This window comes from Notothenia rossii (assembly GCF_949606895.1).
Source record: "Notothenia rossii genome assembly, chromosome: 7".
NCBI lineage: Eukaryota > Metazoa > Chordata > Actinopteri > Perciformes > Nototheniidae > Notothenia > Notothenia rossii.
In genome coordinates this window covers 69990285-70014487 of record NC_136905.1, presented here as the reverse complement: position 1 = coordinate 70014487, position 24203 = coordinate 69990285, and the positions used below count along the sequence as shown (strand labels likewise).

The window sequence follows — 24203 nt, the reverse complement described above, 5'->3', positions numbered from 1 at the left end:
TAATTCAGCTTTATAAATGCTTCTGCACAACCAGCTGTATCAAGGCTCTCTTCTTTCCTCTGCGGAGCGAGGAAATCCTCCTGCGGGCTGAAAGCCCAGCATCTTTGTTCTCTCACACTTACCCCACACACTCCAAACGTAACATCCTTCTGCAGAGAAAAAAATGTTTCCTCCCACACCTGTTGATGAAATGTGTTTGTGTGTGAGGCTCAGACAGGGCAATAAGTCATGTGACTTTATACAACTGGGGCACAGTCCCAAAATAGTGGTCTCCCCTCATGGATAGTGGTGAATGAGGAAACCCTTTCATAAGAAGACAAGCTTGTGGCCAAATTATAGTGGTCGTCATTCACAAGCGGAAAATAATGCCCAATTTGGCTAGAAAGTCATGATGTCTTAATGACTGCTGCTTTAGAGGGAGAAAGGTCTGTTTGTGCTGTGTGTCTGTGTGGGGGGGCTCAATGCTGACACATTTCTCTCCAATACAGGCCGCCACACACCAATTAACCCATGCAGTTTTATTATACCAAAAATATAGTGGAACAATACAGGTTTACAACCACATCCAAACTTTTAAATTGAATTTGAACTATTTGTTAAAGTAAAACCTCAAATCAGACAGTTATGTTGCTATACACAGTGTATGAGAATTATCTCTATAGGTCTTTATAATATTCACACAATCAAAGATTCAAAACATGTTTAAATTTAATTATTTTTGAAATGTTGCACCTTTGTTCCATCACCTTGGGTTTGTTTTATGCAGTGGTGTAAAGTAACCAAGTACATTTACTGAAGTACTAGTATGATTTTGAGAGACTACGATTTACTACGGTAAATGTAATACCTTTAGTTACTTTGCAGATTTGGATTAATGATGTGAAATATAATCAACACTTAAATAAGACTTTATTTAAACCTGGAGTAAATTCACAAGCTTCTCTGCATATACAACGTCATTGAAACTAGCTGCACCTTTACCAGCTTTGATAAACACTTTATTGGATCAATAATTATAATTACAACATATAATATATATATTTCTGAAATGGACCAATCTGCATAATTAGTACATTTACTTTTGGGACTTTAACTTTTACTCTGAATGCAGGACATTTACTTGTAACACAGTATTCCTAAACTCTGGTACTTCTACTTTTATTCAAAATGTACAAATGCTGACAAATAGAGTACTGTTTTAACGTTTAGCGCCTTTGGATCAGGTTTTAAAACTTATATCATTCTGTGTCTGATTTTGTTAGCATTAGAATATGTGTTGATTCCGTTGGATGTAAGTAAGGAACATATTTTAAAAATAAAGTTGTAGTTTAAGTCTATATAGTACTTAGAATTAGACTGATGATGAACAAAATATATATATACATTTTTCATTTCCCACAGCATTGTCTGCAGGCACACACTTTTGCACTGAATAGTGAAGTTATGGAGATCTGTTAAAAAGTTAAAAAGCCAATTTATTTCTACCAAGCAAACCCTTGTACTATGGATCTAAAGACAATTTGATGCAGAAGAGGCCACAAAATCCTCAATCAATGAATGTCACTTCTGTCGCAATGAGAAAAGAAAATATGTCGCTCGGTAAACCTCAAACCTCGATAATGCATTTGGTCAGAAATAAATACTGTAAATACTGTATGTATTTGATCAAATCACTTATTTCTACTATTTGTTAAGGGTAAATCTTCTCATTCTAAACATCAAAGAAAACCCTGCCCAAAATACAGTATTTAAACAAAGAACAACAACAGAAAACTCACCTTAAACTGAACTAAATAAATGCAGTGACAGTTTTGAAATACAAACAGGAAGAGACATAAAACTGTGTAAAAAGTGCAACCCTTAATCGCTGTGATGGTTTATGTGGAAATGCTTAAATAGTAAAGCGTACGAGTGTAGAAATTAAAACCTTAATGAATGACAATTGAGCTCACTGAAATGGAGCAGAAATTATTTCATGCTGACATTCGCCGTCACCTATTATTCACTCAGTACATATACACAATAAAATCATACATGAACTAAATATTCTTCTAGAAAACTGAGGTTGCAGCTAAATTGCTAGACTCTGACCTTGTCTTTTCTTGTTGTCTACTTAATAGTTTAAGCTAATTGCAATGTGTTGTATGGCTGTATTTAAGTAAAGTGGGAAGGAAAACATAGAAGCAGATAATGACAAAGACACCGAAGGCACTTAACGTCTTGGATTCCTCTTCACACGCTGGTTGACCTGAAACACAAGGCAACACAATGGCATTCACATAACAAACAATAGAGTGGCAGCTGTGTTCAAGGTTTTATTGGTGGACATGAATTTCACAAAGAGCCATGTTTATTCAAGCAAGATACTTGAGATGTGCCAATCAATGCAGATATACAGTACAGCACATACCAGGGTCAACCTTTGGACACAAATGCTGATCCGCAGGCTGTGAAACAATCTGTGGTCATAGAGCAGGAATACATTTACCTGTTCCTTTTGGAGATTCAGCCTTAGCTCAGCACCATTGTATAACTCATACTGTTCATATAAGACACGTAAGATGAGGTCAGGAAGTGACAAAAGCACTGCTTGTTTTTTGGTGGAGCAGGGAAACTGAAGAGCAGCACAACCCTCTTGATTCCTCTTGAGTCAAACACCGACAGCATAAATACAAGGCTGCTGTTAGGCTCAAACTTTGCTTTATGTCTGTTAACATATAGTATAACGTGATTAAAACATTTTTAAATTACATGTCACTTGTTAGACGCTTTCATCCAAAGCATTTTTAAACGGCCTCCAAAATCCATAGAGGCGGAGATTATACACTGTGTCCCTGAAAGGAAAGCTACAGTAAAGAGTTTTGCAAACAAAGCTGCAGTTGTTAATGACACGAATATATGTCCAAATATATACGTTACAACTACATTTACTGGCATTTGAAGGGATTCACTGCTCCTGATGTGTGTAAAGGCATGGAAATGTACACAATCTGATCAGAAACAAATGAAACCCTTAAAAGACAGCCATCGGAGAAACCCAAGGAACTACTTTGAAGCCCTGATAAAGTCAAATATAAGATTTCCAAATGAAAAGACACCCCTAAACATGCATACACTAGATTATTTGGAGATTTAAATATTCTCTTCTCTTTATAACTTCTAATAAAACATAATATTTAACAGATATCATTTCTCCTATTCAGGAAACCACACATAGAGCATATTTTGAATTGGATAAATAAATACGTTTTTCTCATATTTAGCAAGTGGCCTGAGTAATTAATGAAGTCGGCACACCTTTATATGTACACCATCTTTCTCATTTTCTTCTTCTTTACTGAGGTTTAAAGATGTACACAGTGCTGTGATTTATATGGCTAGAACTTTTCTCAAATTCATTTTGACCTTCCTAACGATCTATCATAGTATGATCAGATAAACTAAACATAAAGAGGGGTGAATTCCCTGCACAGTATATAATAGTATTTAATTAGTCGTTAACCCCCTTTTGGAATGGTGTTATAGTGACCAAGACAGGTGTGGATAAGTTCCTCTTTGAATGGGTTAAACTGCATGGAGATCAAGTGTTGAATGACTGGTTGGGGCATATAAGATGTGCACACAAATGAAAACTACATTAAATAAACGATGAAAGGAGAGGAGATACTTCATTATGGTAATACAAGGCAACAAATGCTTGCTTGACATCCTCTGATTAGTTCTTGTTTTAGCTGAAACCACGGAAGAAGAGGATGTCTGGGTCCTGGGGAGGAGAAGAGCAGGATGGGGATGAAGTTTGAAGATACAGATGGAGAGAAGTGACGGCATGCAGGAGGAATTACACCCACAGGCCGCATGCTTCCAGATGTCAGACGGCATGCATAAGAGATGAAAAAGACAGACGAGTCAAAAAGAAATGAGACCGACGTCTTGTGGTTTCTTCTGTTCAAACGACACGTCTGCAGATACGGAAAGGGATCCCAACTCAGGAATGACTGAAGTTTCGTATAGTCTTTTTGCACGTTAAAGGTTTTGATTATATGTGATTTGTTATATTGTCTGCAAAAGGCAGTAACTCTCCCAAAACATTTCACACATGCTTAAACCTTCAACAGTTGCTTTGTCAGCATGTGAGCCCTACTGGTCAAAATGTTTCCAGGTTTTTTTTTACCATGGCATTCAACCCTGGAAAAGATTCCCATATATATAGCTTGGGTTGACACTGACAACCTACTGTACTAGACAAGAATGTGAGTTCTGTATAGCTCAACGCTTTTTTGTGTTTCACTGAGCTTTTTAGATTCACAAGTCACTGCTGTACAATCCTGGAGAGAAGGGATCTTTACATTTGAATGTATAGACATGGTGAACAGAAAACATTTGCTGTAAAAATGACTTCCATGCCGAATTTCTTGAAATGGCAGCGATAGCATAGTAAAAAGAACAAATCTCCTCACAGCAAATCATAGATATTTATGTAATATACATGTATCGTAGACAATTGTACCTATTCTTTTGCACACATGCCCAAACAGAAGCAATTTGCTTGAATAAAATGAAAACTCTAATCTTTTGTGAACAACAAAATAATTGTTCAGATATTTCAACTTACACGAAAAAATATGAATTCACTCAATAACTGAGCCAAAGAAAATGAGAAAAACTGTATAATTGACTAGTCTTTAAGCATTATGACTTGTTTTTTACAAGGGCCCAAAGCGTGATGACAAGACGCCTACAGACAGTTTCAATCTCACCGCCTATTGACAGACAGGAGAGAATGCTGCAAGCGAGAAAAGGGCTGCGTAGGTACAAAAGAAAAACTATTTTCTAGTGGTCGCATCAATACATGTTCTCAGTAAAGCACAATAGATGGTCTTACACAACAGGGTAATGAAGAAAATTGCTAGTATAGATTGACAGAATGCAGCAATGACGATACTTGAAAAACACTACACGCCTTAAGCAGTGCTTAACTATTGAAAAATAAATATCAACTGCGTATTTAACCCTTGCCTTACACAAAAAATGGAATTACATCTGTGTCTTCCCGCTCGCGGTGAGTTGTTCAGGTTTTGTTGAGGCTGCACTTTGTGGTTTGCTTAAAAAATACACATGAAGTGTTTTCCACTCAATGTTTCTGAGGATCTGTTGCTCATCTTTCCTAATGCAGTCCAGCCATGTATTTTAAGACTTTCCTCTAGCCACATTACATAATGGTGCCGTTTTGAAGTGATGAAACAGCTTTCATGTGTAAATCATAATGACACAGATATAACGTTGAATAATAACAAACATGATTTTGTCAAATTTAAAAGGACACTCCAGTGATTTTAATATTGCACCTCCTTAAAGTTTGGGGACTTGCATTAGGCAGAAGGATCCAAACTAAAGCAGCGGAGGAGGAGATACTCAGACACCCACCAAAAACACCAAACCCGTGACTGAAAATGTTTTTTAAAGAATTAATTTGGCATTGCAAATTCATGAAAATATGTTGTTCATCATATACCTGTCATGTGGCGAAAAGGTTGGTACTGAACATATATGTAAACATTTTGTTGACAAGGTATTTTATTTTTTCTCCAACATATCTAAACAATACTAACTAATAATATATTTGTATACAGCACTTCTTATGACTACAGCATATTTTAAACTTTTGTATGGTTATGTTTAGGCTCTCACTTAGTTATGGTATAGGAAACATTGTGGTTTTCAGAGAAAGTAAATCATAAATCTCATAACGGTGCGATTATAAACATTTAGCACAACTACAAGCTTTACCTTGAAGTGTTTGCATTGTTTAAAGTTAACCACAAAAAAAGATACAGGATGCTTTTGTATACCCTGTCATTCATTCAAAAACAATATAGCCCGTGAACATAATCCAAGCGATTACATTTACAAGCTCGACATCATTTGGGAAACTATTAAGCAGTGTTTTCTAGGAGACAGGATTGAAAACACTTGATCCTAGATTTCCAAGAATGCAACTGGATTAGCAGCTTCTATCGGGATTTGAATTAAGACTTTGTGAAGCTCCTCCATAATGAATTAAGACAAACATTAATTATAGACAGTGGTGGAATGTGACCGAGTACTTTTAATACATTACTCCCCTTTGAGGTACTTGATTTGAATATTTCTATTTACTGCTCCTTTGTATGTAATAATCTTTCCACAACATCTATCTATATAGATTCAGAATCATGTTACAAAATATAATTGAAAGAAAAAGGAGGGTGTATTATTGGTGTACTCCTATACAACATTATTGTTCTTTTAGTGAAATTGATAAGCTGCCTAGCATTGTATTTAACATTAACATTATAATTAATTAATTCTGAGTTTTACTTTTTGTGCTTCAAGTATATTTTGATGCTCCTACTTTAACTAAAGTAACATTTCATGATTTCTACAGTGTAGTAATACTGATTTTAAGTAGTTATTTAAACATGAATAAAAGGCTGAGTTGTACTTTTAACTATTGAGTGCCCTATAAATGCAGGTCTGTCTAACGATTACATTTACTCAGTTTCCACCATTACATGTCTATCACCTAAGAACAACAAAAAAAGAAGTAGAAAAATAAACATTATCAATAAAAATACGTTATGATAATGAATGAAATTGCTTTACTATAAACAACCATGTTGCAGTGAACAGGGTTTCAGTCATGTTGTCTACCCCCTGCAGCTGTGACGCATAGCTAGCCACTTGCCAGACGAGATTTCTCTCCCCCTTCTCCACACAATGAAATATGGATACGAGCGGTGGGGATAGTGGGCAGCTGTCAACAGATACCACAGCTTTCCGCCACCACTGATCCATCAGAACCACAACAGGGCTGACCTGCTGGCTACGGCTGACATTCATTCTAAAGCTCTCCGTCAGTGTGGAGGAATGACAGGACGCAACGTGGTGGTGGGAGCCAGCGCTGATACAGGCCCTAACAAGGAGAGGTGCTGATGCTAATGACTTTATCTGTGGCTCTCTAACAAGTCTGCAGCGTTTGATGTCCTAATTTACAGTGAGCTGTGTCTCAGGGGTACGGGGTAATGAGCTGGCCCGGGATTCCCAGGGCAGCAGCTTGTGTAACACACCTCATGCAAGGGGACGCTCATTCCCACCAAGTGTAAGTGAGAGACAGAGACAGAGACAGAGAGAGGGAGAGAGAGAGAGAGAGAGAGAGAGAGAGAGAGAGAGAGAGAGAGAGAGAGAGAGAGAAAGAGAGCAGGAAGGACATGTCCGCAGGAGAGAGGAGGGCGTGAGGGGGAGGGGGGGCACATGTCATCTCTGCTTGATATGCTTGTTTGTACACACCAATCATTGAATCGCTGCAACCAAGTGAGAAAAGCTTGTGTTCTCTGTGACAAACTGACCTCGGGCAACAAGAACACTCACATGAAGAAGAAATGGAGAAGGAAAGCAGCATAGTGGAGGGGGAAGAAGAAGAAGAAGAAGAAGAAGAAGAAGAAGAAGAAGAAGAAGAAGAAGAAGAAGAAGAAGAAGAAGAAGAAGAAGAAGAAGAAGAAGAAGAAACCATATAAAGACAGCAGGGCAAATGTTGGGTTTGATCCTAGCTATGTCGAACACAAACTACCAGTCGTCCCTTCTTTGCCTTAACTCAATCTAAATATATATTTCTCCTTTTTTTTGTACAGATCAACCCTGAAAAATCTGGCTCCCAGTGCACACCAAAGCAAATTAGCAAATGTGGAGCTCAGTGACCTCAGTGCAGAGACCATCCACGCATAGTACGCGGTGTGCCCCCCCCACCCCCACCTCGTACTGCTGCGTCTGCATGGCTGCATTAGTCAGGCTCAAATGGGTTTTTTCCGCCATGAGAAGCAGAGCATGACATGCGCTAAACAATGGCAGGCAGGCAGATGACGAGCCAGCTCCATTTGATGATGGCCTCTGCCGACGTGGAGGCTTCTTTTTTGTTTTTTGTGGGGAATATAAGGGCAGAGTGATTCATTAGGGGTGCACAGGTGGCCCGGGATCTAATGAGCCACATTTTGTTCAGTTCTAACGGGCAAATGGTTCCCAGAGTTATGTACAGGTCAGAAATAACAAGCTTGTTTTAGATCAGTTATTATTTTTCTCAATTTAGTTGGGAAAATGGTACTTGTTTTTTTAGCACATTAATCTAGTAGCTAAAATGTTTCCAAAGCAACAGAGGACACATTTAATAAGAAGAGGCTAAAAAGGCAACAAAACGAGGGCAATGACCTAACATACCGGATGTTCAGTGTGATATGACTTAAAGTCGAGTGTTAAAGTGCTGTTATTTCATTCAAAGATGTCAGCAACATCTACTTAATAAAAGAAACAATGACTGTTTCCATCAATTAACTTTCAGAGGCCTTTCTGAGTGTGAATGCTGCAGCTGGTGTTCCTGAGCAGTCTCAGCTATTAACACTGCCCCCCTCTGGTTTACTGGCTCCTGGATTAGGATCCTGTTAGAGTATTGATCAGTCAGACATTGAGTCATAAAAAAGAAAGCTGGGAGACATTTGTAAAGGTTGTATCTAATCATTGATATCCTCTGACTGAGAACACTTTTTTTTTTTTTATATATTCTCCTGAATACATAAATATTTGCAAACTCTAAACTGCATACTGCATCTAATCTGTCTTCAGTTTCTTTAACCCTCCTGTTGTCTTCAGGTCAAATCTGACCTATTTACTACTTTCACCAATCATAACTTTTTTGTTTTACATTCGATTGCATTAAGGCTTTATGATATCCTTCACAGTAGACATTTGAACATATCAAATTGCTGATCACCACTTTCATTACATTTTGGATGATTTAGTCAACTTTGTAACATCCATGGTGTTCCCGGTCAAAAATGACCGCCATAAAGAATGGGAATTAGTAACCATCCGGATCAGATAAAACACACACACACATACTCTAGATGTGTTCCCCCCCCCCCTTATGTGCCCAATCCCCCCACATGGATCAGACCTGGCACACGCAATACATGTTCAGTGTCTATTCTTTGTATATTCACTGCAGTTGTTCATGTATACCAGTAGTCTGATACAATATTTACAGTTTGAAAGGGTGTTAAATGACATTTGGTGATGATTAATGTTTTTGTGTTAATGTAATAGCAGTTAAAACAGGACCGGTCAAATTTGACCGCGAACACCAAAGTAAGGGGGGGGGGGGGGAACTAAGACAATAGAAGGGTTAAAGAATAAAGAACAATGACCTGTGGTTCTAGGAAGTTGGGATTACTTTGTGGAATACCTGACCTCTAACTAGTAGCCTGACTGTAGGACTCTCACAAAAGGGTCTTTGTACAATTATTCTAATCAAGCATTTGTGGTTATTATTTTATTTTATGATTGCTGTAGTGTCTGATTGGTAATCTTACACCTTTGTATTTTTCTGTTTTCTTTTAACCAGGAACACTTAACTAACATGTTTTGTAGCCTGACCTTCCTCTTTCTGTATGCTGTACCATGTGCAATGTACCATGTATTTTCATAAATAAAAAACTTTAATTACAAGAATACAGAAAATATCTCCTAATAAAGCTTGTTTTAGCATGCCAGTCAATTCCTCACAGGAGCCACAACAATCCAAATTGTACCTGATCTATTAACTGCTCGCCACTGAGCACCGTTTGAACATTTGACCTTCTAACACAGCTCATGACATTATGTTGACATTTGAAGTAATCCCTCCCACGGTTCTTAATCCCGGTGGCCGTGGACCGCCATGACCCACCGTCTGAGCTCAAACCCCTGAAATGCACTCAGCACACACTGACAGAAAAGGCAGGGAGACCAGTCAACAACAGCACTGAGCTTCAGGAGCACATGGGGCTCAGGAACACGCTGCGTACAGGGCGTGTTCGTTTTTACACACACTGCGAGCACAGACATTTGAAGGACAGCCCCTGATTGTTCCTCTCATGTTTACCATTATATTTTTCCCAAAAAACAATGAACTGGCAATCTTTGAAAAAACACAGTTCATTTAAATATAATTTAAAGACCCACAAATGGGTGAAAAAATATTCTACCATTTTTAACCCATTTCTTAAGTGATACAAATAAAATCTGTCCTTGCTAACATTTTCATTCATTACATACAAAATATACCAATGACTTTTTTTTTCCTTTTGATTTCACAAATTGATCCAGGACATTTCATTTTTGGCAAACATCTTTAGATTAGGAAAAAGGCGCAAGTTAAAGAATGGGTTAAAAGTTTTGTATCATGCTATGGATGAAATACATTTTCATCCAGATGTGGGACAAATCTTGATTTTTTTTTTTTAGATTATTCCTACACTCTAAAACTAAAAACATTTGCATACATGAACAACTTTCTCCCAAATCCCAAAACTAGGGTTCCAAAACTGAATTAATCTGTAAACCGGTTATGACAGAGAAACCAAGGGGTCTGTTCTGTGTATATGTGCCATTTTCTGTTTAAAAACAGAGAACACTGATAGAATAAAGAGGATTTGGGCATATTGAAAACTAACTTTGTGTGGGTTCACAAAATCAGTCTCTTTTCATGTGGAGCTGATACAGACTTTACATTTGAGGAAACCGCACGTTTGAGACTCATACAACTGTGAACTTGATCATGTAAATGAAATATTGCAATTATTTATGTATTGTTCGCCTTTGAGGATACTTTCATAACATATAAATGCTGTTATATGAACTTGACAGGTGTTTCTTTTTTTTTGAAGATCCTATATACTTAGCTCTTTAACTAGAATCTAATGGCAATACATGGGAGGCACAAACCAGCGCTAACATGAGAACACCATTCATTTACAGTAAACTTCTACATTTTAACCTTCAAGTTGTCTCTAGAGTCGTGTGATTATAAGAAAAGAAGCCTGTGTTACATGTCATACTTTGTAAATAGTATCATCATTTTGAAGATTTACGTTTGCACTCAAGCCCTAAACTTACTCTAATGCATGTTCAAGTGTTAGGATGGTGCAAAGCTAGTAACAGATTACATTACAAAACTGATTTGAAAAAGCAACACTGAACTGTGTTCTATTCAATCCTGTTTTCAACTATTTACGCATACCATTTAGTAATATAATGTAACTTTTTCTGTAGAAACTGTGAGAATTTCTTTCAAGTTGTTTTTCTTTACAATGAAAGAAGGTGTTGCTTGTGCAACAGGCCCAAAAAGAAAGTGATGAATTGAGAGGTACAAGATGACAACCCATTTATTTAGTAATACATTCTGCAAACTAGAAATTTTATTCAAACTTCAAAGGCTAAAAAATGAAAGAAAGGAGGGGAAGAAGGGGAGAAAATGTAAGGAGCAGGGAGAGAAATGCATCAATTCACAAGCAAGGAATGCAATTTGTTCAATCGACAACACAAATAGTACAATTTAGTTCAGGGAACAAAGCTTTTTTAAACATTTTCTTTTGTTCTGCCATTCCTTTGGAGCTAGAACATAATACAAAATATACAATTATTGAACTTTGTAAAATCACTCACAGAGGCCTCTGAGAAGCATTTGAATCAACATTGACAATACTTATCTACAGCACTCTAAAGCTATTCTTGAATGTAATCATAAATATAGCAGACATGAATGTATGTATGCACATTTTGAATGCTTACGAGGTTACCATGTCAAAACACTTGCATTGGTTAAAAGTATGACATCATATGCAGTGAAAAAATAAATAAGCTTTCAAGACCGAGATTTGAAAAAGGTAACATGGGGGGGGGGGGGGGGGGTGAATAGCATACAAACCAGCGATGGTTGTAAAGTTGTACCATGTGACAACCAGAACAAAGTCACTTTGTTGATCGCTGACGTTCCCTAACATGGGGGTTTTGAATCTAGGAGAGCAGAATTCCTCTTCATAGTGTTTTATTGAACAAGTACTTTAGCGGGGCAACATGAGATTGGGTAAGGCAAATCGGTGAGCTTATTTACGAGCTGAAAAAGGTCAGCCAAGTGAGGCTCAGGTCGCCCTGTGAGGGGACGAATAAACCTCAACTGCTAAGGGTCACACAGTAAACGCCACAAGCGAGGTACATCGATATGTACAAGTGGGCGCAAGAATTTCAAATCTCTTCAACGTCTGCCAGGTTGTCCTCCGTACAAGAATATACAGGATGCATTCCAGGCAACCAAAGGTAACTCTGTTAATAGCTTTATCATCTTTTTTTCTACAATAACAATTTTCTAAAAAAACAAAAAAGATTATTATACATGATCAGTGCATATGATTTTTGTCATTTTGTCACTTCCCACATTTCTAAAACCCTGAACTCTCGATACAATTCTAGATTGTAAACTAAGTGAGCTTCACACAAGTAGACAAGGTGGTGAGCGTGTAGGGCGTTGTTTTTTTAGGTTGTTTTTTAGGGGGGGGGGTAGCTTATACGAGCTTATAAAGTAAGTTGTATTTGCAGTAGCCACTTAAATCGTTTTTGTTAACATCAGCACAATTCAATCAAATACTGTACACGAGCACAGGCTTATTCCACTCAAATAGATCAGTGTTCAAATCAAAAAGTCTTAGGGCCACAACAACAAATGCTTTCTCCCTCTCTCTGAACAGTTTGGATCTACATAACACAAGACAAACACTTCCTATACATGTTATGAGGTATTTCAGTTCAAGACAAAATAAAAACAAGGAGAATAAATGTATGGAAGATGTTTTTAGGGGGATGTGGGACAAATAGGGATGTGATATTTTACATGATTTCAACAAAATGCACATATGTAATAAATCACACCCAAGCAACTCTCAGTATGGACTAACACTTCAGCTACAGCAATCTTGAATATTGAAAAGCTTATTTCTACATTTTTCATCCTGTGGGTTGTTATAGAAATGGATAATTAACCAGCATCGTTTAGGGGAAACAGCCTGAATTTAAAATCTCTATGGCAACGCGGGACTATCCAGGGGCGTGGGGGGGGGGGGGGGGCTGGGGGGGGGTATCGATGGCCTTGAGATGAATATAAATATAGTTTGTTCCTCATTAAGCGTGAAGAACAACGGCATGAAATGTTGCTTCAAGCATCATCAACAATGGGTGCTGATAACTGTTTGACAAGAGACGATTAATGCACTCACTTAATACAAATACAAGCAATGTATCGCAAAATCAAACTCATCGAAACACACAAAGGCATTTTGATTAAATTTAGTCTTCTCTCAAACCTACTGAATCAACTGGCTTGAAGAGTTTATCTTTTACAAGAGCACAATAGGTTTTGTGAGTATTGTAGTAGATAATCAATACTGCAATTTGTATATAATTGAACAATGTTTTTACTGCTGTTTTTTTTTTTATTGCATTTGAGTTTATTTTGAAGGGGAGGCAGTATTGAGGAAACCACATTTCCATGCAAATAAATAGAAAGCAATCTGCTCAATTATGACTAGTTTAATATTTATTTATTTACGGCTGTTTAAAAGAAACCCTGTGGAGGTCAGTGTAAACACACTTAGGTTTACATTCAACACTTCTTCCCAAAATGCATCCACAGAGTACCCTTAAACCTATTCTTTAAAAAGGGATCTACTTTATATTGTAACGTCTTGTGATTTAGATAACTTAAAAAATTTAAATAGCTTTATTAAAAAAAAAAAGTGAGTGTCTTTGGCCGTTTTGCCACAAAAGCATATTAAAGATTTGAAAAAGAGCTACCACCACAAACCTAAATGCGGTGGAAGTGTTAGGATTGTCTTTTTAATAAACGAGGAGTTGCACATTTAGTACATTATTATTGTGTATTTTATAAACGGTAAAACCCTCAGTGTTGATCAGAGGGACACCAGAGTGACTAGAGGGAACCGTTAGTCCATCCCAAAACAAACCAGAATCACATTTTGTCCATGGCAAAAAACTAACTCAAGCGACATGATTTATTCCTTGAAAGTTTAAGTCAAAAATATATACATACATTAATTTCCAACAATGCAATTTTAGACAAAAATGGCAGAAAATAAATCTGAAATAAAAGCATTTCTCTTCAAGAAATATATCTACTGTGTGTTAAAAACAGATTTAGTCAGACTATTTATCTTTTCAGAGGGGTAAATCAACTAGCGAGAACAAATCAACCTGCAGATCACGCACTGTAGCAGCAAACTGTTGTGCTCTGGCTTGTGGTGCTGGGGGGGGGGAATAAAAAGGTGCTGTACAACCATGAGAACTCATCGCAGTAGGCAGATTTGTTCTTGGTTTATATGTCTGACTAAAACCCCTGTGAAGAATAAAAGTAGCCTTGTTGTTTGTCCTATTATCTGACTGGTATTCCTGTAAAATGTTGTTAAAAGGTAAAAAGGTATCTGTACCACATGCACAATCTGAATCTCGTGAAAAAGAAACTTGGCATAGGCTGTCATAAAGCTGAAAAAAGTGATATAAATCATATGGCACCCACAGTGGGTACTGGTAACAATGTATGTTAAGAAACTGATATTTCAATATGACACAATAGATGTGTAAACTAGTCTAGACTTGACTAACTGCAATGCATTATACACGTTGGGTAAATTGAACTACTTGTGTCATCTCAGGTTACTGTATGGTTCTGATATATAGCTTGATGTTGTTCAGATAGCGTTACAGCATGTAAACTCTGTTATCCCAAACGTTTTGGAATAGGAAGTAGTGAAAGCCTCTGCTGGGTGGAAGTGGAACACTGGCTGAGAAAGGGCAGACGGAGGGAAAGCATTGGGAGGAGATTCCCTTAAACTCCAGCCTGGTCTGACCAATCCACCCTACTTAGATTTAAATTAGAGTTGCACACACAGATCTGCCTTTACACTGACACACGTGCGCACATACATACACACAAGCACCCACGCACGCTTGCTAGTATCTATTTGCACAGACAAATGTGTTAACCGGGGTCTTATTTTTTCAGATGCCTCAAAATAAAGTTTCATTACAAACTTCCAAAATGACTCGAGAAACACTTTGCCATTATTATTTGAGCATGTACAGAAAACCACTTACAAAAATAAAATACAATAAAAAAGCACAGGGGAAAAATAATTAGGATTGAAATGGTTTGATATAGAGCTTAGTGTGCTGTCAACTATACAATTTACCCGTTTCTTAAAAAGGAGCATAAACTAACTGAAAGGGGGGGAAAAGGAAAGTACTGTAAAAGCGCAGAGACATTGTGCCTGGAGGACAAGCAGTAATATTCACTGAATAGACATTTGATACAATTCCAGAAGAGCAGGAAAAGGCAGATAGTGCATAAAAGGTTCTCTTTTTCATTTCTTTCATTTTTTAACTTAAAATCAAGCTGCATTAAATACAGGCTGTTTGTACAGGACAATTGCACTTCACAAAAAACAGAAATATACAAACACACACAAGGAAATGTGAATCAAATTAATTACAGCAACAACAAAAAAATCTTACTACTTAAGCTGATTATTTAACAAAAAGAAAGAAAACCTTGGGGACTCACTTGTTATGGGTTACTTTAGAGGAGAGTATCAAGGGGAGGGGTGAACATAAAGGGGGGCGACAAGACGTGGGGATCCTGAACTCCAGAGTGGACTGGTGCTGCACTATTCCAGGTTTGCGAGCATGCAACTCCTCTTCTTCCTCCTCCCATGAAATTCCCTTCTTAGAAACCAAAAGCTCCGAGTGACGGAGATAGACTGCTGAGCTGCTGTGGGTCTGGAGAGGATGGTGGTTGTAAACTCTATGCTGTGTTAGTGGTGGGAGGTTGTGTTACCACATGTCGTCTGTGGACGCAGAGTCCTTGATGAGAGAGGAGAGGAAGGAGAAACCCTTCAGACTGGCTCTAAAAACCATCACATCTCTACCAACAGCTGGAGAGCTTTAAGCATGTATGACACACACTGACAGAACACAAATCATCCAGGGGTTCAGATTCAACAACGGTATTTCCCCAAATATCCTAGAGGCTTTTTTTTAAATGCTGCGGTAATCAACTTCTCAAATGTGTAACACATCTATATACCATTGCTATTTAAAACACTCATTACTCAGCAACTGTGTATAAGGTCAGCGTGCCGTGTTTCATTGTTTATCTAATACGCCACAAGTAGGGTCTGAAGCTATATTAGCAATATCTGACACAATATTAGCATGTTTGTTGTTTCAAATATCTCTTTTTCAACAAGATATAAAAAGCCGTTAAGCAGTATTAATATTATTTTAGCATCCTTTCATCTATCCAAATCTACCAGTCAAGAGATCACTTAAATTGGTTGCTATTTTTATATTTGTTTATATGTTTTAACAATTAATTATTATTCATTTATATTAATTATTCACACAAACATAAGATGTATGCAACCAATGATAGAGCAGACTGTATTGCTTCTTCAGACTTTTTCCTGATGTATTTTTGTTAGGCAACTCTTGGAAGTTGCCACAGGTGTTCGGTCGGTTTGATGGTGAATAACGAGTTTGTGCGAACTTGTTCAGACTTATTTTTCACATAAACCTAATGACCTTCCACTGCATGTTCAGGCATAGACTTGGCATCAATCATTTGGGCTGGAACAGCACATGGTCACAATGACTGGCATTATTCTCATGACTGTTGTAACTGCCATGTTGTTTCAGCTCTACCTGCATGATAGGCCACTGGTATTCAAAAGCCAATCCTTAAGATTAGTATCAGGACTGATCTGGGCTGATTTGAATAGAGTACCAGCAAAAAATTAGACCAGACAAACTTCCGTAATTTGACGGTAAATCGGTTCTCTTCGTTACAGCTGGGCTCTACAGTGAGAACATTTTACCAAGTGTTAAAATTAAAAGTAATATTTAGTTTAGAACTGGAAATTGAAGCATAAATCCAAAAGAGATGTTTTATGCTACGCTTGCTTTGAATGTGCCAGATACATAATAACACAAACACTTATTATCTTTGCTGCTATTTAACCATGTTTATTTCATACAGAGCATTTTCTTTTGTAAGGGGTAAGTTAAATTCTACATCATCAAATGTTGATGTTGTAGTTTGATTGTGCACTAGGCATCTATCCCACTACAGTTAATATAAGTTTTGAAAAGGACTTGGTACCGGGCAAATAACCGATCCTAGAGGACTTGGGATTGGGAATAAAATATTATTATTATTCATTTGGTTGTTGTACTTAAGTCTAATTGTTATGCTATGTACCAAAGTATTAGTACACAGATATAGCGGTACAGGTCCGTACTTCAGTTAATAATTATTTTCAAAGTAACCTTTTTGTTATCTTTCTTTATGGATAAAATAAATATTGTTCATATTATCTATTGTTCCTTAAACTTCTACCTTGTTAAAAAGCCTCTAATACTGCTGTGACTTGTATGGAAAGGAATTGTTTTGACTTGTTACTTTCCCTTATTACAAACAAAGAAAACTGCCAAACATGGAATTGCTTGATTGCGATGTTTAGAGAATTTAGCAGAAAAACAAAACAATGCTCCTGTTTCAAATATCAATAATATTATCATTATAGTAGCTTCTGTTCTGTTATTGTCATTGTATAACAAAAGATAGAGAAGAGCAGTAGCCCGGTCTGAATCTGAATGTAGGTACATAATACTGGAAGTTGTTCTAGTTATTATTATTTCAGGCATTGCCATTTTCCTCAGAGGTAAGAAGAAATACCTAGCACAAAATGTCCAAGGTTAGTCACAGATTACACACAATAGAACAGACAAAGTATATTGAGCTTGGCTGATTTTTGACACCTAATGTGTTCAGGTCTACATCTGGCATCCTCTCTTCGAAGGATTTATGATAAGATGGTGTTTTTTTTACACTTGTTCTTTTACACTGACACTTTTACTAATTAATGCGATACAATTGCAACAGCCTTATTGACATATCCCCCAACCTTTTCTGTATTGTGTGGTGCTACCAGAGTTTATAAGGGGCTATTAGGATTTGTTGTCACTGCTCTAACCCTCTGTCTTCATAATGACATACTCTCCAAAATATTACCTGTTCATGTAAAGGTCTTTCCTGAACAACTGAGAGCCAGAACGAGCTAGATCGATAAATCCAAACCAAGCAACAAGACACTATCTGTTCAGAGCAACATGTGAAAGGGAGGATAAGAGATGACACTAGAGGAATTAAAAAAATAGATGGAATAAACAACAACAAAGGGCTGCATGACATCATGTCTGAGGTTTGAAAGGAGGCAAGTTAGACTGACAGCACAAGGCAAAAAGAGCTGTGTGGTCTAATGAAAAGACCACCGAACTCTTCAGACACTCGTATTACGGCCGCAGGGTCCTGTTGTCTCTCTGCTGAGCATCGTACACCACATAGTTTCACTAAGGTAAAGGTTCTAACAATAAAGCAGGCTAAATACAGATATATTCTTAAGGACAAACTGCTAGGAAATACCAAGAGTACATTTGGGAATTTCTTTTAATATTTCTCTGACAATATTTTTGACAGCAGTCCCCACATTGACTGTCATGGTATAAGACAAGCTTCACCTTCTTTCTTTTTATTATCCTATCGTTTGACTTTTTCCCATATCAAGCAACCAGAGGATGATTGCATTCTTAGTTTTACTTCAGTATAAATGTGCTTGTCACTGCTCAATCTGACAGCTGTAGAGCCAAGAGGATGATCAGTTGAAAGACAACTCCTACAACAAATGGGTTTTTTGTTATTATACTGTCTGTCTGACATATAGAGCTTAGGATAGAGCGGCTGGTTGCAGCAGCTTTTTCTCATGGCCTCTCATAACGCCCTTTCATCATTAGGAACAATTCAAAAAAGAAACTTGGGCTCAGAAAAGACGCTATGTGGGCACACGCTATTAAACATACATTAAGACCAGAATGGCTTCAGAACAATAACGTTTAACTCTTTTGGGGGCTTTTCAAAACATCACATTTGAATTTCAATTATATTGTTTTAAATAACTTTGTGTGCAAAGATTATAAATAGTTGTCCAAGAAGAACTGAAAGTGCAAATGCTGTTAAAAGGTGGTTCAAATGACTACTATCTCCAAAAAAGGTTAAATATGGTAAGAAATACCGTATTAAGTGTTTAATAGATAATTTGAAAACATTTAAAAGAAACTAATTCCACCTACTCCATAGAAAGCTTTGTGTCTATTTAGCCCATTGCGTATTCAGGCTGCACCACATAATACAGAGGAGGTCAAGGTGCTCGAACGCTTTCTGAAGGTACCTTCATTCCCCAAAAAACTGAATTGTGTTCAATTCCTAAAGTCTATCGTTACGCAAACATGAAACACTGAAACAAAGTCCTAATTTGCACAGTCAAGGACAAGATCAAATATGCCGAATTCAAATGAGCTGACGCAGTGAGGTAAATTCAAAAGCATGATATCTGAGTGGAAGAGGTGACCGTTTCCTGGTCCGTTTGTATATAAAGGAATGATATGGAATGTTCCTCTTCAAAACCATGTTGAAAGAGAGTCCAGATTTGTTAGCCCATCCACACAAATACCAGACATGTTTGCTTATTAGTTCTTCCCTCTTTGAATTAAAAGAGCTCTAATTAGTGAAATCAGCTCATGTGGAATGAAAGTCAGCCTTTTTGGCGTAGGGCCGCAATGCAATTGTGTTCCATTGTAAAAATTGAATGAATTAAAAAAAATTGTATTACAAAACTAACAGAATATTAATAAAATGTTTCAGATTCACATGAACGGGACAAAAGGCAATGAGACAACCGTAGCAAGGTCGCTATGCTGGTCTGTAACGTTTTTTTTTTTAATTAGACCTGGCAACAGGCCTATTTCTTTGTTCCATCTTGTTGAATACTAATGTGACATGCATAAATTGGTTAAGATTTAGCTGGTCACACGTCAAAAAGCATGCATGCTACACGCCAAGCCCACCTTCAGGGAGTTAGAAGAAGAGTTGGGATACTTACTGTGTCATCACTTCGGTAGGGGTTGAGTTTGTTGTACACTGCTTCAATAACACTTCGTCTGAGGGCAAGAAAAAAGTACAAAAATGTTAGAGGTTATTGATACCATCATTTTCATCTATTCTAAGAACAAAGCTCACTCACTTGCTGGCCAGCTCCCCTCCAGGAGGGAGGTTAGGGACGCTCTCAGATGCTAACGTGCGCATAACATGGACCAAATCCGGGACACCTTCATCCCCCTGCTTTTTGATGATCTCTGTTGGAAGAATAAGATTAGAGAGTTAGAGAATAATTATGGTTGAAACATCTCTTTCTTAAAAAGGTCAATATTATCACGCTTAGATTTAAGCATAGAAGTTGGTGCTTGGTTGATAATACTAAAATAATACCATTATTATTATTATTACTATTACTATTACTACTAGGTCTTAAAAAACACTATATTTAATAACATAAGACAACTTTACAGCAAATTTCTTCTCTACATCGCAGATTTACAATCCTCGCCCACATACGCGCTGGGGCCAATCATTTGGTCTCTTATACCGACAAAGTCATTTTTAAACATGTGAATTCCACTTAAACCGGGCCTCGGCCATTTTCAAATGGTAGTTGTCTTGAGAGCATCAAAGTTTGCATGTGCCGTGGTATTTACAAGGTGTTTTCTTTCTCTAGTGTCGTTTGAATGCAGGACAGGGCATAAAGTGTGGAGAAACCAAGGTTAAACTTAAGTGCCCGACTGCTTCTTAATAAAAGTTTCTATATACACACACAACATCTACAGTATAGCACGCGTGTTTGAATTGACAGCCTAATGATAGTGACTTCTGAATGCTATATTGATTGTAAAGCTATTTGAGGTGATGTTGTGATTCACATTTGTAGCCTATAAGAAATAAATTGACTTCCCTTTTCTTTTTCTCTAGCTCCAGTGAGAAACCATAAAGGAATAGTAGTGTAACAATTAAATGGAGTGGTAAGGATTTTTGAGACTTATTGCCAACTACTGTAACAACAATAGACAAATATTAACCAGAAAGGTTTTATAGACAAGTACCTTTTCCACATTGTCAAGTCAGCATTTAACAATAAGTGTAAGTTGAATTCTTAGAATGGCCTCCAATTTTTAAATATGGCACCATCAGTCTTTCAAAAACTCTTGTATTGTTGTGGTAAATAGATACTGAGGTTCTTTGCATGAAAAAGTTAAATGTAATGAATGGCCTTGTATGTTACACCTTGAATGTACTTGATGAAAGTCTACTGAACATAAACACATCTAGTGTGGGGGATTCCTTTTTTCTAACATGACATTACAGTAAATGTCAGGTATGAAATGTAAGGTATTTTACTTAGTGACACAATCAAATGCTATGACAAAGACATTTGAAAACAACTAGGATGGGTTATTCTGTTGGATCATTTTGAAAATCCAGCATAATGATCAACCCCATATGTTGTGTGTGACCTAATTAAGATGCATTACAAATGCCCAGTGATTACACAGATAACAATAATCTGCCATATTAAGAAGTTGCCTATTTATTTTGTTCTCTGAAACAACAGTGTTGTTTCTTTGGCATGAAAGCATTAGCAAACGTTATCGTTTTCAATAAGCCTAGATGTTAATAAGGCTAACATTATTCAAAACGTTATTAAACTAGAAAGAAAACATGGGGTTTACACTGACCAAAGAAAATATAATACCAAAAGGGAAAAGTATTATGTCAATATCCCATGTTCTAATGTTGTAAACTAACCCCAAATATATTTTTTCTTTCTTACCTTCTACTCTGCCCTCCAGGTATTTATCCAGCTCAGCCTCCCGTTTCACTGCTTCTGGAGAAACCTTTGGTGCCCCAGGAAGGCAGATCAACACAACACTCATATTGTCCCTGCTTCCCTGTTGGGGAATAAATAACAAACACAGAGGTCATGGTAATCAACAACATTACCAAAAAAAACATCACAAAATGTCAATGCAAGTTTTGTGGACATGCCATACCTTGTACAAGCAGGTGTCAACAATTTCATTGCTGACTCTTTCAAGATCATCAGTCACCTCTAGCCTTGACCTGACAAAGTCACACAGTTCCTCATTGGCCATGACATCCCAGATGCCATCACAAGCTAGTATAATGAATTCATCTTCACCCTCACATCTCTCTATTGCATAAACTTCGGGCTCAGGAGAAACAAGCTGCTCCGTCGGGCCTTTTCCATGCACGCACTTGTAGTCGAAGTCTCCCAAAGCCCGAGACACAGCTAGAGACCCATTTACTCGCTGGATCATGACTGATCCACCGGCATTCTGGATCCTTTCCTTCTCCAGAGGGTTGCTGGGTTTGTGATCCTGTGTGAAGAAGTGCACCGCTCCACCACGGCTGAGGAGTCCCCGTGAGTCGCCACAGTTGATAAAGTAGGTATGGTTTGGAGCAATCATCACTCCCACTGCAGTGGAACCACTGCGGTCCACGCCATGCTTTTTCTCAGAGAGGCTTCGCATGTGCTCATCAATCTGCAGAAAGCCTGTGCGGATCCCAGTCTTGATGCTGTCGACAGAGGGGTCTTCCTGTAGAGCACTCTGGAAGTCTGGGTTGCTGGTGATGTGCTCGAGCAGGTGCTCACAGCAGTACTTGGCCACCTGTGAGCCAGCGTGCCCATCATAAACAGCAAAGAATGACCAGGGGTCGAGACCATGAGGCAGACCAATTACTGCTGTGTGTGCATCTTCCATCTCTACCCGCCAACCCTGCATGCTACTCAGCCCATATCTCATGTTGTTGCCTTCACCACGGGAATTGTATTTTTCCATCTTTGGTTTGTCCAGAAATGCACCCATTGTGTACTTCTTAAGAACTGTGACACAAATGAAAAGACATAAATCAATATAAAAGATATGACAAAAATGTAGTGTTTCCTAATAATGCAAATAATTTAAGAATGCTGGCAATATTCAGTTTCTAATCATGTAATAATGCAAAAGGCATACTATTAAAGGACATTTACATCAAATAGTACTGCATATCTAGTGCCAATAAGGACAGTTTTCTATTAAACCGGGTTAAAATAAAAAGTACGTATTTCAACCAATTGTTGCAAAGATTAGTATATTTGAGTATATTAGAGCTCAGTTCAAGCACCATGCTCCAATCTAAAAATAGTAGACATGTGTACACATTCTGACTACATATTAGGGTACACTGCTATTATGGGTCGGATTGAAACGCCCTTAAGTCAGTGCCTGATCGATCTTATGTAATGTTGTGACTGTCATTTAACACACGTTGTTATTTTGAATACACCATTGGGCAGCTCTATGACCTTCGCGGTGCACAACACTTCACCATAGTACCTAGTCGGGGTTATGTTAGATAAAGCTATCGTTACCTGCCTGCAGAGCTAACATCAGCTAACCGACTGACCAGTTACTCAAAAACAACCACAAAACAATTTCAGGAGCTCTTCAAAATCCAACATTAATGCTAACGTTAAGGTGAGCTAATACACAACATGAACCTGCTCATTAAGGATAGATTTTGCTCTTAGATTTACGGAAAAAGTTAGCTATTTAACAAGTTCAGACCACAACCCAAATAAACAAACAGCTTTGCCTAGATACGGGCCTTGACCCTTGTCCCTCACAGCTAACTTTGACAGGCCTCCCTCCACCATGGTTTGCTAACGTTATGTTAAGGCAAGGAGAGCCCTCGGCCTTGCTAACGTATTATCGCCAGCGTCAAATGCTAACACGGCTAGGACAGATAACTGCCAAACGTTCCTGTAACGCTGCTGGCTTTAAAGAAAACATTGTATGACTTACCAAATATCCGAAATACAAGCTGACAGCAACGGAAACTGCGACCGTGACGAGGACTGAATGGCCTCCGTTCACACCTGAGAGTGTACACCGACGAAACTGGGGGGATTGCGGAGGTTAGCTAGGCTAGCTAGCCAGTTAGCTAGCAATGAGAGCAGTCGTCACTCGGGATTCAGTGCATATAAATGGTGTAAGTGCGGAGGTCCCTCTTTGCGTATGCCCGTGATGCATTACATTATCTCAGCTGGCGATATAAAGTATATTCTGACAGATTTTTCAGGGAATTTGTGGGCCGGAGCTTTGCGTGGCCAAGCCAGGGGGGAAGCTGAAACGTCTGTCTCAGCCTCTCCACTAGACAGCTTGACAGCTTGCTAGCTAACGTTAGCTTCGGAGGAGCAGCGAGCCCCGGGGACGGTGTAGTGGCTGCACTGCGTCATTACAACTTCCGGGATAACAATGTCTGAGGCATTATTTGGTAAACA

At 38.0% G+C, this 24203-nt stretch overlaps 1 protein-coding gene across 3 annotated transcripts; it reads right to left on the bottom strand.

Annotated features, from left to right (window-relative positions):
* Nucleotides 1-503: 503 nt before the first annotated feature.
* Nucleotides 504-24137, bottom strand: ppm1aa (protein phosphatase, Mg2+/Mn2+ dependent, 1Aa). Of its 3 annotated transcripts, none has more exons than XM_079693818.1 (6): nt 23725-24137; nt 21907-22760; nt 21687-21804; nt 20046-20157; nt 19905-19962; nt 504-2248 (listed from the first exon to the last, which is right to left on the bottom strand). In XM_079693818.1, the coding sequence occupies exons 2-6, from the start codon at nt 22741-22743 to the stop codon at nt 2213-2215; spliced, it is 1161 nt and encodes a 386-aa protein (XP_079549944.1). In that variant the 5' UTR covers nt 22744-22760; nt 23725-24137; the 3' UTR covers nt 504-2212. The 3 variants fall into 3 exon arrangements, with proteins under 3 accessions (XP_079549944.1, XP_079549945.1, XP_079549946.1); XM_079693819.1 differs by lacking the exon at nt 504-2248 and adding an exon at nt 2300-3763; XM_079693820.1 differs by lacking the exon at nt 504-2248 and adding an exon at nt 11211-15771 and having other exon boundaries at nt 23725-24135.
* Nucleotides 24138-24203: the final 66 nt, after the last annotated feature.

Coding starts and splice junctions, on each gene's coding strand:
- ppm1aa (XM_079693818.1), bottom strand. CDS start 22,743: ATGGGTGCATTTCTGGACAAACCAAAGATGGAAAAATACAATTCCCGT. Junction 21,805..21,906: donor TTGACACCTGCTTGTACAAG/GTATGGCATGTC, acceptor ATTCCCCAACAG/GGAAGCAGGGACAATATGAG. Junction 2,249..19,904: donor CCTACCGAAGTGATGACACA/GTAAGTATCCCA, acceptor CTTGTGTTTCAG/GTCAACCAGCGTGTGAAGAG.